The 16359-nt window shown below is 33.4% G+C and overlaps 2 protein-coding genes and 1 non-coding gene across 12 annotated transcripts; 1 reads left to right on the top strand and 2 right to left on the bottom strand.

Annotated features, from left to right (window-relative positions):
* Window positions 1-398: 398 nt before the first annotated feature.
* LOC119634794 (mitochondrial dicarboxylate carrier-like) lies at window positions 399-7649 on the bottom strand. Of its 4 annotated transcripts, none has more exons than XM_038029174.1 (5): window positions 7547-7649; window positions 1660-1844; window positions 1328-1565; window positions 1099-1231; window positions 399-992 (listed from the first exon to the last, which is right to left on the bottom strand). In XM_038029174.1, exons 2-5 carry the CDS (start codon window positions 1832-1834, stop codon window positions 678-680), a joined length of 861 nt encoding a protein of 286 aa, XP_037885102.1. In that variant the 5' UTR covers window positions 1835-1844; window positions 7547-7649; the 3' UTR covers window positions 399-677. The 4 variants fall into 4 exon arrangements, with proteins under 4 accessions (XP_037885102.1, XP_037885103.1, XP_037885101.1 ...); XM_038029175.1 differs by having other exon boundaries at window positions 7495-7634; XM_038029173.1 differs by lacking the exon at window positions 7547-7649 and adding an exon at window positions 2084-2123.
* Window positions 2211-11980, top strand: LOC119634793. 7 transcript variants are annotated; one of them, XM_038029167.1, is made up of 4 exons: window positions 7099-7309; window positions 7433-7459; window positions 10983-11772; window positions 11854-11980. In XM_038029167.1, exons 1-3 carry the CDS (start codon window positions 7304-7306, stop codon window positions 11766-11768), a joined length of 819 nt encoding a protein of 272 aa, XP_037885095.1. In that variant the 5' UTR covers window positions 7099-7303; the 3' UTR covers window positions 11769-11772; window positions 11854-11980. The 7 variants fall into 7 exon arrangements, with proteins under 7 accessions (XP_037885094.1, XP_037885098.1, XP_037885095.1 ...); XM_038029170.1 differs by lacking the exons at window positions 7099-7309; window positions 7433-7459 and adding an exon at window positions 2392-2544 and having other exon boundaries at window positions 11854-11979; XM_038029169.1 differs by lacking the exon at window positions 7433-7459.
* Window positions 11981-13810: 1830 nt separating this feature from the next.
* On the bottom strand, window positions 13811-13882 carry Trnac-gca. The gene has a single exon. It is a non-coding gene; the product is annotated as a tRNA-Cys (tRNA).
* Between the last annotated feature and the right edge of the window lie 2477 nt (window positions 13883-16359).

A 16359-nucleotide genomic window follows, 5' to 3' on the forward strand; every position in this document is an offset into this window, starting at 1 on the left:
CGCTTGTTCTGGACGGAGATAAACGATTCTGCACATCTAAGGAGGAGCAATATGACAACATACCGAACACCACTCGTTATGCTATCGTACTTTTTGACCTAAGCACCATGCATTCAATTTGTACTTACTCGATTACGAATCGACTTTAAATCGACGAGTTTACCTTCATGCGATTAATTTTCAATCAATTTAATATCATTTCCATGAAATATCTCTATAGAAACCAAAAACTTATTTCATATTTCTCATTTATAATTTTTATTATAATATTAAGCAGCATTTGAGCAGTCTATTACACACACATGTATATAATTATTTTTATTTACAAATATTAATAAAAATTAATAACAAAAGCAAAAAGCATATATAAAATTAACATGAAAAACTTAAAAAAAAAAAAGTCAAAAGACCTTAAAAACCTTCTCTATTCAATTTAATTGTGCTCAGAACGGTTTGCGCTTCAGTTTAGTTACATGGACAAGTTTGTTACGCTTTAGTACTTTTTTGTTTTTTCTTATTCGCTATAAGTACAACTTAACTTGTTTGTTTAGGAATGTTAATTTTTCTACTGAGTGTTGTTTTTTTTTTCTGCTATACTTAATTTATATGTTGGCAAATGCTTTAAGGATTCGGAAAGTGTAAGGGAAATTGCTCCAAGGCATATAAGTTAGTTCGCTTTAACTAGCGGGAGTTTTACCAAAATTTAGACGCAATTGCTCCAATAACATGAAAGTGATTACAGTATGAGGACCTAAACGTACAAATGCGGGTACGTAACCCTTAAAGAAACCTAAAGGTCCCAGGCGGGCTGTATATTTGACGATATGCCATAGGCCCTCGAATTCGCCTGGTTTGGCATTCATGGAGCGTGTTTTTAACACATCCAATGGTTGGGTGAGTGTTGTAGCAATTGCACCAGCAGCTAAAGAGGCTGTAAAGTGCGTGAATGTGTCATCTTCGAAATAAGCAGTTTTTAATAGCATGCTTTTGATCTTGGAAATAAAATAAAATGCAAGAATAGACCAATTGATGTAAAAAATTCCTTATATTATGTCAACGTTAAACAATTAAATTTGTTAAATAAATTTTCATTTTTACCTGATCGTAAAATGCAATTTGCCCGACAGTCATTAAAACACCTCTGGAAGTAGCAGTTGTCGCTCCTGAGAATAATCGAACGAAACCTTCATTTCTGTACACTTTTATCAGACCATCCACAGCATTTTTATAGCTTATATGGAAAAAATGATGTTACGAGGTAAAGTGTTAATGATCTAATTATTTATATTATCCGTATTATTTTAAAAATTAGTTAATTTATATTTACTTTCTTCTCTGCTCGGGCGGTAGTTTGACATCATTCTGCATACGCACATTGACCATGTCGGCAGGTGTCCCGACAATGCCGCCTGCTGTGCCTGACAAAGCGGCCAATATAACTTTACCAGCAAATGTATCGGTGGGTACGAGGGATTTCCCGCTTTCGTAAATGCCGAAACGTGTTAACGAATAGGTTAGTTGACGCAATATTGAAGCCGAGAGACCGTTATATAAAGCAAAGATACCTTTTTTTAAATTTTAAAATAAAAAAAAAAAAATTTTTAAATTAGCTTAAATTGTTAAAAATTATAAAAATTGAAGCTTCAAAAAATTTTATACCTTGTTCACGTAGAATTTTAATGGTAATTTGCACGGCGGACAGTTTGCCTTGTTGGGTTTGAAGCGTTACTTTAATCAAATCTAATGGATGAGTACAACAAGCAGCGCCAGCGCTGGCCAAACCACCAAAATACCAACGTCCTTCACGTTTCGTTTTATCTGCAACAAGGGCCATTTTTGTTTAACTGAAAAGAGAAAGAAACACATGTATGTGAATTGGACACGTTAATTCGTGCATTCTATACGTCATGCGATGCGAGCGTGAGTGTAGTTGCTTATCAATGACGAAATATTAGCCACGAATGTAAACATAAATATCCTTGGCCTTGAAAATCACAAGCGCACCAACAGGTAGAGATTTTCATTTAATTGTCATGAATATGAACATGAAAAAGAACTATATAAAGGTTATTTTTTAACTTACTAAGCAATTTTGAGAAAAAAACTAGTTTAGGAACTTTTATTAATTTCGCTTAACATTATGGAATGCATCTTTTTTTTTTTTGACAATATTCGTTTTAAACTTTGACAGTTATTTAATTTTTTTTAATTTTAGTCCCACTCAGAGAATTCATTATTACAAAAAAAAAAAAAAAAAATTTCTTGAAAAATTTAATATTATTTTCGTGACCTTAGCAGAAGAGAATAAAGTAGCGTTGCCAATTCCGACCAATTATTGTAAACAAATTTATTAAAAAAATGTTAACACTTTTCAACACTATTCAGTTGTTGTTTTGCCGCGTTTATCAGCTGTGTTGAAGGAAAGGCAAAAGTAGAAGTATTTTTCGGTGCAATTTTAGATTTTAGAAAGAGTTCTTTTTTTCCGTAATTGTAATCAATGTGCATTTGCTACAAATTTCCAAATAATAGAAATTAGAAATTAATGTAAGTATTAATTTAAAAAAGCTATTAACTAGAAATAACAAAGATGAAAAAAAAATTTCGTCCTCGAATGCTTAAAGAATTTAATAATCCGGCATAGACGCTGCAGCGCCATGTCAAGGAATCGCTTGCTAAACATATCAAAGAAGACTATGAAATATCTAAAATTTGATACCATCTACCGATCTCCTGATGTTTCTTTGTCTCCATCAGTAATATTAGCAGTTAACGGTAATATAGTTATTTGTAGTATCTGGTCCGAGTTAAGGCGGGTCATAATGTCAATATTCAGTGGCTTTAATGGAGCACTGTAGCAGCCTGAACTTAAAAAAACAAATTAATGTATATTTTCTAAAAATTCTTAAAAATTCGATGTGAACATCGAAAGAAACCTAGAGGGTTTTATATATACGCGCAATTTGATCCAACAAATTGGCGGGCGGTAGACTAATAAATTTGCCTTTAATGAAACAATTCGCTAAAAATACTTGTTAGATAAATATTAAATAGATCTCGTTCCAATTATTCCACTGAAATGAATTTACTTAGTTAACTTAGTAACAAAAGTTCTCCACAATGTGAATGCAGCCTTCTAACCACAGCTGAAGATCAGCAATGTACTAATGTTATTGTTATGTGTCAGAGACGAAAGAAAATGTTAAGTCTGTGTGTATACTGGGTAAATTATCCGCACTTCTGTGAGTGTTCCGAAATAATCAAATAGTCAATACGTTTAAAATCTACAGCCATTTAATGCCAGAAAACCGGCATCTAGGTTAGGATATGAAGCGAAGTTTTCATTAAAATTTGAATGTGGATCTGAAATTTAAATAATTAATCAACTTGGAATATTAAATCAATTGATGACGGTCTATGATCCCCTTGGAGAGTTGATGGGTGTTGGAACTCCATTAGTAGCGTATTATGCGAGCGAAGCTCGAAAATACGTACAGCGCGTCTTCAGACACGCGGGCAATGATCATTCATTCGTTAAAGTTCTGAAGCTTATAGTCAATTAGTATTGTTTCAAATACTCACTAAAGTTTTGCAAGAGAAAAAGTTGTCGTGATCATTCAATGAAAACGCTTACATTGAAAGGAGTTGGCGGATTTAAAACCATTGGGCTCCAAAAACTTGTCTAAGATAAGTAGCCTTTGTTCTCCTTTTAAAAGTAGATTCATTTAGCGCATAATGAACTAATTATTGAACTAATAATGACTGCAAGAGAGTATAGGAGGCGAATACGCACATATAATGAATATGTATATAGTGATTATTATTGGTTTCATAATCCGATATTGTTAACATGTCAACACAAATATTTAATGCATATATATTTTTTATAATTAATGAGTTATGAATTAGCAACAGACACAAGTAACGTTTAAAAGCAATTTTTTTAAAACTAATTAGCAAAAAATTTCTTACTCCTGCTGCTTTATCACAATTTAAACACTCTTTCGTGTGGATCTTATAAACATAATGAGTATTGAGGGAAAAGTGTGCTTTATTTATAGGTTGCTAAGGTTTTTGTCGTTCTTATATACTCCGTTTATCTGAACGATCAGGTCAATGTCAAGTGTGATGCAAATGTGTTGTTTTTGCGATGAATGGAAATTATGTACAAATTTGTTTCTTTTGAATTTTTCTTTTTCGATCGAAACACAGTACAAGTACTACTTTCAATCATCTCAACGATATTGGCTATGGATATGGAGAGCTCATCTAGCAAGGACAGACAAAGCAAACAGAATCTCGTAAGGAATCCGATTAAAAAATCATCAAAATTGCCTGTAAGCACCGGTAATCGGAAACCAAACGAGGCTACAGGTGCTCCTGGTGATCCACTTAGATTCGGGCTAAGTGGAGCAAGTCAGAAATGGTATATTCGATTTCTACGCAAAGGATACAGACCTAATATAGCCCGAAAAATGGCTCTTGAACGACGTAGAGGGCCGGCATCTTCTAAACCAATCTCAAGAGAAATTGAACGGGCATCTGCTGATAAATATAAACCGGAAAAGGAAACTGTTAATTCAACAGGTTTTCATGTGGCGATATTAGCCAAACCGTATCCTAAAAAGTTGCTAACCAATAAGGAATTAGAATGCTTGCAAAATGCGATCGTACAAGAAATGCATAAAGGCTGCGATGAAAAGATGCAATTGGAAGGCATCCAGTTTAGACCGGGTTGGTTAGCAGTAGACTGCAATAATTCCGCATGTGTTGAATGGTTGCAATACATTGTGCCGCGATTAAGCGATTGGCAGGGGCCGGAATTGGCCATTTGTACCGGGCAAGCTGTACCGAAGACACCGGTAATTACCATGTTTCTGCCAAAATGTGGTAATAAATCGCCGAGCAGTGTTCTAGATCTTGTTAATGCTCAAAATAGTAACTTGCCTATGTCCCATTGGATTCTATTGTTCTACAATAGACAAGGCGATAATATGGTAGTATCCCTGGCTATTGATCAACTGTCACTGCGGTCGATTAAAGCCTCTAAGCAAAGTATTAATTATGAATATGGTCGTATACCCATATACGTTAATCGCAATAGCTATGAAGATCTCAGAATTTTGATTAACACTGACGTTATAGTCGCTACGGAAAAGGAAAAGCGCAACAACAATTCCGTTAAACAGACGAAAATCTGTGAAATGTTATCATATTAAAAAATTCCATAAACTCTATAAAAAAAAAGTAATAAAAATTATATATATGATGGATACCGTTAACGGATCTTGCTTTAGTTTAGCAAAAAAAAAAAAAAAAAAAAAACAAAAAAAAATTAATTGGGAAGAATACAAAAAAAAAGCTTTGTGTAGTAATGTGACTATTTGGTCGATTAAAGTATAAAAATATTTATTAAACTTAATATTAAATTGAGTATTTATTAGAAAATCGGGCAGCGCAACAGAAATCTCGTAAGGAGCGCGTAGCGAAGTTCTTCACTATTCATAAGTATAAAAACTTTTGATTTATAAAAAACTGACAGATTTTGATGTGTAATAGATAGTCGGATAAGTAGGTTATTAGAGATACATATACTTCTGTGTTTGGACTACATGCTGCAGCCTGCATATAACGATCTTTCCCGATGTTTTCAGTTTCAAGTTCACAAATATGTCCACCTATAACTGAAGTCTTTCTTGATAAATTATGTGCCTATACTGGCTGAGTGAGATTGAGTCAAATATAAAACAATTATATGAAAAATAGTGACAATAGTCATTGCTAAGCTTAACATTGTACGCTCAAGGTGGACGTGTGCAGCTTTCTTTATTCCTGAAAAACGCTATACACCTCTCCCATCTGTTCCGCTTGTCGAATTGTTTGCGTCAAGGGGATTAGTCGAACAGAGATCGGATTGAAATAAGTGATGAAGCTATGCCTTGTCTGAGAAGTTGAATCTATTTAAGCACATTCGTAAAAAAAGAATTATAGGCCGAAGTCGCTTTTGCAACGAATGGATTTATATATTTCGCAATTCTTTGTCATATTTTGTCATTCTGATTATAAGATAAACTGACAGGCATCGGAGAACCCACAAAATGATTTTTGATCAACGCGTCTTTCTAAGCAATTGACGAAGATTTACTTGTAATTCTTAAAGTTCTAAAAAATTGCAAAATTTGAATTTATATCAAGCCCGTTTTTACTTGGGGTAAAATGTTGTTTTAATTCATTGATTGATTGTCTCGTCATTCCCTCGAGTTTTTTTTTGTACATCAAACCTGAGTGATGAGTATCCAAGATACGTATCAAAGCGCACAAAGCTTGCTTGCATAACGTTCGTTTTGCATAAATGTATAATTTGTCAGTAAAATTAATACTGACTGTCTGTGTTTGTAAATCGAATGATTTGTTAATTGAAATCATATGTGTATTCATACCTAAAGTAAACATACCGGTAATGCCAACCGCGTGATGTACTCGTTGAGAATGAATGACGACATACTTGATTTGTTTGTTTATTTGGAACAGACTAAAGATTACTTTTCATAGGGAATTAGAAAGGTAAAGGATAAGCGTCTTATTGCACTTATTTCCTCTGGCTGTCAGGCTGCCTCTTAAACACAATTTTGCTGGCTGTTCCAACAGCAGATGTCAATTAGAGGGACGGACATACGGACAGCGTTTGATTGCCTCTGAACTTTAAGTTGTTCAAGCATACATCTATGGGCGTTGGAATTGACAATAGTTAGTTAAAAAAAAATTGTAAACAGAAAAATTGCGTTTATCTTAAGGCGAATCTTAGATCCCTATGATCCTCTTCGCGTAGCACAAAAGGTTCAAAGTTTTCATCTTACAATCAGAGCGTACGTGTGGTGAATGTGTGACAAAGTATTCTATTTAGAGAAGTGAGTAGCCGGCCTTGCCCGATTATAACATTTTCATTTGTTATGTGTAATCCGCAAAATTATGCAAACGAAAGTAAAGAGCTCAAGCTCCTCCGAGACAGTTTTTTAATTGAGTTTCATGAATTGATTAGTCGCTAGATCGAGAATTATTTCAGAGAGAAGAAGAGGCAAAAATTTTAAAATTTTATTACCTCAACGTTTCAAACACATTGTTGTCGTTAGGTGTTTATTTACCAGAGTTTAATCAATCATCCCTTGGAATATAAGCAAAATGTTAGATAACTTTTTTTTTCAGTCGTAAATATATTGGTAATCATGCCATACACTGTTCGTTGTTGTGAAAAATTCATTACGATCCGATATGGTGGATATTGAAGATCCGCTCTAAAGTTCATTAAATGCTTGTAAGCAAAAAATTCTTATTCTGACAATTAAGGCGAAATCGTGCTATATTTTTAAATATTTACTTTTCATTTTTATCAAAAAAAAAAAAAAAAAAACGAAAAACGAAAAACTTTTAATTACAGAAACAATTTAAAGCAACTAACTATAAGGTATTAAAAAAAGAAATCATAAATATTTTATTTACTTCATTCAGTTTATCTATAGAGATAAGATGTTGTTGTTTGTGTGTTCCTTACTTTTAGAATAAAACTTGTGAACGGCTTATAACATAAATCTTGCAATTGTGATTGAATCACTTTTGTGCTTTTTTATAAATATATATGTATTTTTTTTTTAAATTTTTTCTTTATTTATTTATTTTTTTTGCGTTAAATTTTTAAACCGTTAAATAATTGTGCAAATTTTTTCACAGAACAAAACGTTTTATACGAAACGACTAATTATTATCGACTAATACAAGTTTCGAAGCATTAACGCAATTCTGCACTATGAATTTTCGTGCATGTTTGAATTCTAGTTGTGTTAGCGCTTTTCAGTTTTTATTATTAGTCAGCGTATATACATATATTTAGCTTTTTTTATTCATTTACCGCTCAAGTGAAATTATTTTTCAACATTAATTAAATGCCGTAGTCATGGAGAAATAGAAGAGAAAGGGATATCGCAAAAGAAGGGAGAGAGAGACAGAGAGACAAAGAGATAGAGAAGAGTCGATGAATAAAATGTTTATGAAAAGATCATTAAAATTTTTAATCAAAATACGTCAACAATAGAAAATCTAAAGCAGTTTCTTGTTTAGCTTAAAGTCTCTCGGGATGGAATTATGTTTACACCTGAAAACTATAGTAGAAATAAACAAATCTTAAGAGAGAGAGCTTTAATCTTGTCGCATACACTAAAATCTCGATTTACGTCCTATCTTTTCAAGATTGAATTTTTTTTATATTTTTTTCAATTTTTTTTTTTTTTTTTTATAAATCACGCTAAGTGACAATAGCAAATAGGACTTGTTTTAAGGTTTTTCTTTTATTTAAGAACAATTCGTTTCTGTTAGACTTTTTTGAGGTTATGTCGTAATTCTTTTCCCAGCTTCTCAGCTCCTCAAGTTTGCGCTCCTTTTTTATGATGAAAGAAATAACCGCGTATTTGCAAAAAAGTACATATAAAAGAACTCAGTTCTTTTGTCGGGTCGAACGTAAACCGAGTGTCCGGTGTATTGTGGCCGCCTTTTCTTTAAAACGAAGCACTTTTTTTTTTTGCTTTGCTTTCCTTTTTTTTTGTAATTTCAAAATCAAATTTCTAATGCAGATGTGTAGCCGTTTTATGGAAATTGAATTGCATTTCATTTAACATAACATTTAATCAGTTAAAACGGTCCAATTATAACTACTACACAGGTAGGCTTGTGGCTTAGAAAGTGCATAATTTTTCAGTTTTTTCAATTTAAAATAATTTTATAAAATTGTTTTTTGTTTGAACTTATATTATGCGCATCGATATGCCTTCGATTGTAAATTAGAAACGTATTTACAAATCGATTTGAAACGCACACATGTCGACCTGTAACTGACCAGCGCTTGTGTTGTAATTGTGGTTTTGTATATTAAAAAAAAAAAAAAAAGGAACAAAAAAAATTGAAATTTATTATAACCAATAATGTTGTGAATAGTAAAGTAAGTGAATTTAATTACGGCTTCTAATTTTGTTCATATTCATTATTTTCGCATACTCGAGTGTAGAGAACAGGTGCGCATTGATTTGTTGATTTCATTCGTTACAACGAAACCTAGTCATTAGAGATTCACTTGAGGTTGATTAGCTGAGGAATTGATGGTTTCCTTCGCAATTTGCTCATTTTCTCGTCCTTGCGCTACTCACGGTATAGGGTATATTAAATTTGTACCGGTATATGCAATAAGTAGGACGACTTGAACCAAGCCGACCTCTTTCTTATAGCCAATGATTTTGAATCATTTTTTGAATTGATTTAAACGTTCTTCTCTGTCCAGCTATGCATTTGCATTCAAATTAAAGCTTGGAATTTTGAAGACAATTTGATGAAATTCGCATACAGTTCGCATATCCTTTGCCTTAGATGAGAGACGCTATTGAAGATGATTTGGATAGGACCATTCAAGGACCACATATTATGTGAAGCCCTATTTTGAAGAAATCAATGAACAAATTTTTGCATTTTTAATATTTGGCGAAGAAAATATAAGGATTCTTGCAAGAGCTTTTGCTTCGCAACCAGACCTAGTTTTCAATATCTTATGGCGAAAAAAATTAAGAATAATAAGCTCTTTGACAATATTTTTAAATTTGAGCAATGTCGGTTCATGTAAGCTTCTTGAGAAAGGTAGGCTCTCACGTAACAATGACTATGAGTAGTGAAAAATGGTTTTTGGCGAAGTGGTGTAGAGGATTTAAGGGTCGGCCTTGCCTTCGATTTGAAGAAGGACAATACAAAACGAACTTCTTATAAGTTTTTCTGTTTAGTTTGAAAAGTTGGAACACCTGGAAGGAACCTTGAGAACTTCTTTCAAATAAATTTAAATGCTTGATCAGTATCAAAGTCATTTTTTCATCTGTCTATCTCTATGTCCGTCTTTAGGGGTTTAAGCGACTAAAGACCGTAGCTAGAGAACATCTCTATTTTCTGGGTTTATTGCTCGCTGCTTGCCAGCTACAGCAGACACAGCGATCAAGTAAATTTTCCAGTAGATTGTTTGGGTAATTCTACGACGTACCTATATACAAGTGGAAAAAATTAAGCCACTCACACCGACTTTTATTTATATGAAAAGGCCCTTAAGTAGCTATTTTCTTTTCTGCACGACTTAGTTTTCGTGAAGCCGATGTCATATATCCATTTCGAATGAAAAGGATCAATCCCGAGTTTAGATCATCTCTTAGATCATTACGCGAGCGGGTTCAATTCCTGATTGCGAGTTTTGTTTGTGGTTACTGATTAGAATTGTTTTTTTTTTTTTTTTTTATTTAAAATTTATACATATATGATATATGATATTATTGAGAAATAATTTGCTGTCATGAGAAGGTCCTGAAAATTCTATGCTCTTGTTTAATTTTTGTTGTATATAACACAATTAAATCTAGGATAATGCTACAAGAAATGATTTAGAATGCAAATCAAGTGCACGAACACAGATGTCATGGGAGAAATAAGAGTAGCTTCACATTTGTTATTTACGCCACTTACTCGTATTGCTGTCTTGGCTGAAGGTTTTTAATAGTAGAGACTGCGAATTGTACATATAAACGGATATATGTATGTGTATATACATGAAAATGTTTCTTGTGCAGATGTTGTCCTAATATAAATGAGTTTTTTAATTTTTATTAAAATGAAAATTGTAAAAGGAAATGAAAATAATTGCTCAAGTGGTACGCAAGTCCAGTCAATACGAACCGTACCGTACCGTTGTGAGTGGTCAAAAGGCAGTAAAGAAAAGCGAATCTTTTGATTTATGTATGAATTTTCAATGTAAATATGCATGTCGTACATTGATTTTTGTGCATTTAATTTAATTGTTGTTTCTTTGTTGTCTTTGGAATTTTGTTTTCCCTTTCTTATCTTTACATTCTTTGTTACTATCTACACTTGGTATTTATTAAAATCTGCCATACTTTTGCTTTTCCTCTTTTCAGATACTCCTGTCAAGTGCAACAATAATGGCTGCTTCAGTTTTATTCGCTTGTGGCTTAAATGGAACTAAGTTACCAACTCTTGTACACGTCAGTGAAGAGTCCAATGTTGATGGCAGTTTTTTGATTTCATCAATACTTTGCCAGCGTTTACGCATTTCAAATGTCGGTACACTTTTGGTTTGCTTGCAGCACGGTTATCAACATTACACCAAGGCTGGGATGCGTTTAGGTTACGATTGCAATGTGTTCGTTGGTAAAACATTAAGTGTCCTCGATCCGCTTACCGACATAGCAAGAGATTTTCCGGTCAGCAATTGGTTAATTAGCGGTGACACCAATATTGCTGATGTCCTCTTGCAGGAGATTAAAAAACAAATTATGGGCACAAATTTTTCCGTTCGCACTCATAACACCATTATTATCGATAATTTAGCCATATTATATAATTTGGGTGCAAGCAAGGAGGACGTGCAGATGTTCTTTAATGATCTCATGCATTTAACTAAGCAGATGGACAACTTAAGCCTTATTACTAAAATGAGTAACAGCGATATCTTTTGCGTCGAGGATAGCAACATAAGCAAATGCAGTTTGGTTCATGTGAATGTATTAAATTTAAAAAGTGGTCTATTCCATGAGGTCGACGGCAAATTGCTAATTAAACGTTGTCAAGATGAAAATGATGATAATTGCGATTGGAATGTTACCACTAAAGAAGTCTTATATAAAGTGAATGAACGTAATATTAAGATTTATAATCCCGGAGAGATTGGCATCAAAGCTTAGAAATGTAATACAAAGATATTGAATAACAATTTATTATTTCGAATTTCTTTTAATCTTTCATATTTTTTTTCTTTAAATTTTACAGTACATTTAATAATGCTTTCAAAAAATTCAAAACTCATTTACAATCATTCAGCATAAAGTCTCTGCATTGAACTCATTCAATTATTCACTAATGTATTGCATGCTTCATGAGGACTACATTGAATGGTTCATTGATTGCGGATTTCTCTTTCACAAAAAAAAAAAAAAAAAAGAAGCAAAAATAACAAGTAAGTCGCTATGAACACGTAGTCATTTTCTGTACACATGTACCCCATGAGTTGTCAATATATTTTAGATTAGCATTTACCATTTGCCAGGCACCGCTGTTGCTACTATTGCAAAAATGCTTTTTGCAATTTATAATTCCTTCATGGGACACTTGTTCATTGGTGTTTAATAATGTTGAACCAAAAAAAAAAAAAAAAAATCGAAAAAAATTAGGAAATTTCACTTTACATGAACGATCCTTTTATTACCCGTTACCCTACGGGGAAATTTTAGCTATTATTTTGGCCCTTTGTAAATCACATTTTTGCAGCTTTTGTTCGCTTGCATTGTTTTGGTTGAGCACTCATCGGTTAGTGCCTGTACACTCTGAGCGTTTGCGTTTAAGGCGTAAAAAGAATCGTTAATTGCATGTGCAGCCGTTTAAAATTTTAATTTTGCCAAACGGTTTTATAGTCATACGTCAGTTAATAGAAGAGCCTGGTTTGTTGATTGACGTTTTGGCTGGCACATAAGTGCTTTTGTAAAATGTCGTGTTTTTATTCAGTTCTTAGTGTGTGTGTGCGCGTACATATCCGCGTGTATCCGTTACCGGTCGTTGTTATGGGAAAAGATCTTATTTGAAAAGAAGATGAAAAAGGTAAGAAATTATCATTTACCGCCAAGCAAGCCATGTCTCATCTTTCTGGAATGTTCTTTGAGAAGAATGATTCCTCGAATAATTCTCAGATGATATGACATCGACATAAAGAAATTGCAGTTTCATGGAATCAAGTCGGCTAAATAAGGCGAGTAAGTCAAAAAATCTACATCAAATGCATTCACATTATTGGCAACTGATTTTGTCGTGCGTCCTAAATGTACTGAAGTCGAGCAAGATTACTTTATTGTATTTTTCCCCGCCTTTAAAGCAAAAACTTACTTTGATCTCTCAAGCAGATTTTCTGTCGTCCATCTGATTGTTATTTTGGTATTTGTGTATCAACAATTGCATACAAGTCCGCACCGATACCCGGCTAGATCATATCTATTTGTTTTCCCATTGTTTACGTTGTTTGTTTATCGTTTTCGTACGCTGTTGCAACTCAGAATTTTAAAATTTTTTTGTTAATCCCGAATGCTCTTTGTCACTTGCGCCAACCTACGCCAGCCTACACCAAGTCGAGACGTGGCGGCATAGCGGGAACCCAAGTTGCGGTTTTTGATGGGTAAAGGATAGGGATTCTGGTAAATTGCGATTGATTGCGTTTGGGAAAATAAATGAGATTAACTTAAATGGCGTAAAAGAGTGTAAACAAGGATCTTACTGAGTTCATTGGAAAGACTGATTACGAATTATTTTTAGTAGAAAAAGTCGCTGAAGGTATTTCTACTGCAAAAATAAAAATGTTATTCGTTTTAAAACATTGCTATCTTTATACAATAAACAAACTTTTGAGCCAGCTTCCCTGTTTACTTCCTTAGTAATACGTTGCCTATAGGTCGTCGACATACAACGCTCTGTTCGTACACTCTCGGTCACCACATAATGCACAATAAGATAAATATGTTACCCTACAGGAAAATCCAGTTAAAGTAAGGAAGGTGTTATGATTTTTAAAAACAATGAACTAATTTTGTATAAAGCCTTAGCAGAGGTGCTGCTTTCCTTGATACCTTTACGCAGGCTTAAAAACTTTAGGTTGGTCAGCTTATATGAAAGATTTGTAAAGAGGTGAATATGTGTAAATGTTTTCATGTAAGAAAACCTGAGAAAAAATAATAAAAAAATCAGGGGACACCCGGGTTTGAACCGGGGACCTCTCGATCTGCAGTCGAATGCTCTACCACTGAGCTATATCCCCTCGTGAGTGACTTTCGTTTTCTTAGTATTTATATGAATTTAAAAATTTCCTCGTTATCTTAGCCATTTATTTTAGTTTCTACGAACGGGGACAGGTGACGAGTGCTATTATTTATATAGGGAAATTTTTCAACAACATTTTTAGTTATTTCACCGATTAGGCTTAGTTTATTTTAATTTATCATCTTATATATATGTATATATATATATATATCATAGACGCTTTATATGAGTAGCTTATGGTATCCTACGATTCTTGATTACATAAGTTTTGGCAAGCAAAATATTTTTTTTTTTTTATTTTATAATCTCATATTAGTTTGATGCATTCTTCCTGTGATCTCTTATTTACAGAGAGAACAGTAGGGTAAATCCTGTAACACCGACCTATTTTTTTAAATTAGAAAACAGGAAATAGCACAAGGCAAAGCAATTAGAGCTTTAACTTGTTGCAGTTGTGGGTTATTGCACGGTCAAGGACAGCTGGTCTAGATACATTATTTGCACAAAATAAGACTTTTTTTTTCTCCCAATGCGGTAATTTCTTTTATTTTTTCACTTACTATAAGCAGCGTGTACCAATTCGGCTTTTCCACAAAGGATATCTTTCTTCACTTAGCAGTACCCGTAACACACGCACGTTGACGTTATCTAACCATGTTCAAAAATGTATATTGTTTGATTATTGTTTCCTGATTAAATGGTTCACTTTGGCAAATTGAAAAATCAAAAGAAGGTAAAGTAAAGATGATAAAATAACGTACGCATGGGCAAAAGAAAATGAAAAAACGCTAAAAATGCTGCATTTTGTTTGGGCTGTTGGGTATCCAAGGGAGAAATATTTCTTATCTGTTGTTTCTTTCTTCTTCTTCTTACTTTTTCTGTTATTTAACTTAGGATATTTACCGCTGTCAAGATTTTATCGTTACACGCAATGCCTAATATCAAGCCAATTTGACAAAAATTTGAAATTCACCCCAAGGCGATAATTTAGTCTATTTTTTTTCTCCACTCTTATCATAAACTAAGTGTTAATTTTAAGAAATTTTTTCCCTTCTTAATCTTAATTGTTATAAATCATATTTATCAGAACGTGTTGTTCTATTATCAGCTGAGGCAAATTGTGCTAACGCAAAAAAAACTAGCGCCGGATATATACATTTGAACGCCGAGTAATATGAACACATAAACATTGAACATAAAGAGGTTAAGAGGCATAAACTGTTGGCTCTCCTTGCTGAGCTTGTTCGCAACATGTATAATGAAATTTCCCTTTATAGCACTTAAACGCCCATTAGGCGTTCTTCTGTACGCATGCATACACGTGCGTTTGCATAGGTGTGTTTATAAACAGTCGTCACCGGCAAATGTGTAGTGTTATGAGCATTACAAAGGATAACAACTGCATATAAATTGAGCTTTTCCTACGTAATTTCAGGTGAACGTAGACGACAAACATTGCTTTTATGTTTTCCTTTTTGAATTTAACGAAATGATAATATGAAGAAAGTTATGTAACGATTCCTGGAAAAAAGGAAAACATGATTTTAATTAACTTTCTAGTTTACTGCAAAAGTTAAGTGTTATTGAAGATATGCTTCTTTTGTTGCTGTTTATTTAATTTGTATACGCGCCAATGAAAGATAATCTGTTCATTTTGTTACTCCCTAACCAATGTCGAAAATATACATTTAAATGACTTGCTCGCTATTGGCTACCTATTTGTACCAGCGAACGCTGACGATCCTATCAATGATATTGTTTTTTTTATAACATCTAACATGTACAGCAAAAACATCTGATTTTGCATCAGAGCGACCTGCCCATATGTTGTTAGTGGCAACTGGCAATTGTTGACATTTGCCTGATAAAAATTAAAGCTAGAACAAGTCCTGAAAACATTCGAAATTTCAATACATTACAATATCACTTTCTACCGCTATCAATCCTACCTCAGCTGTCGATTTGATATCGAGCACAGCTATTTTTCCAACATCCTTAAGTAGTGAGAATTATTCTGCTCAATGTCTCCACATCCGTGGTATTATGTGGAAAGTTTTTGAAGGTTCTACAGTTTATACTTTAAAGCGAATTTAATTTTTTTATATTCACGTCCATTACCTGGTGATAAGGACATAGTGGCTCAGCCACTCAGCAGAGAAGCTATTTTTTCTAGTTAACTTTATACTCCTGGTCCCTTTTAGTCAAGGCTCTCTAACGACCGACCCGTCACTTATTGTCAAAAGTCTAGGACGTCCGAGTATAGTAAATTCGAAAACTGATAAAGATTTACTTATAATTCGTTCAGGTTTATGGATTGAGGTTAGAACTATATAAGATCGGATGATAAACAGCCTTTTAATTGCTAGAAAATTTTAAATAGCGAAATAATTAACTGGACGTCGATGCCCTGTCATAGATACTGATCACGTTTAAGTGAAAATAGTTGGAAATAGCCCTTACACGCTGCATCCCTAT

Source organism: Glossina fuscipes, unplaced genomic scaffold, assembly GCF_014805625.2.
Source record: "Glossina fuscipes isolate IAEA_lab_2018 unplaced genomic scaffold, Yale_Gfus_2 3, whole genome shotgun sequence".
Lineage (NCBI taxonomy): Eukaryota > Metazoa > Arthropoda > Insecta > Diptera > Glossinidae > Glossina > Glossina fuscipes.

What these genes read in the sequence shown, in the direction of transcription:
- LOC119634793 (XM_038029166.1), top strand. Translation starts at nt 4,248, where the DNA reads ATGGATATGGAGAGCTCATCTAGCAAGGACAGACAAAGCAAACAGAAT.
- LOC119634794 (XM_038029174.1), bottom strand. Translation starts at nt 1,834, where the DNA reads ATGGCCCTTGTTGCAGATAAAACGAAACGTGAAGGACGTTGGTATTTT. An exon ending in CCGCCCGAGCAGAGAAGAAA is followed by an intron (nt 1,232 to 1,327) that starts GTAAATATAAAT and finishes TTTCCATATAAG; the next exon opens with CTATAAAAATGCTGTGGATG. An exon ending in AAATTGCATTTTACGATCAG is followed by an intron (nt 993 to 1,098) that starts GTAAAAATGAAA and finishes TTTATTTCCAAG; the next exon opens with ATCAAAAGCATGCTATTAAA.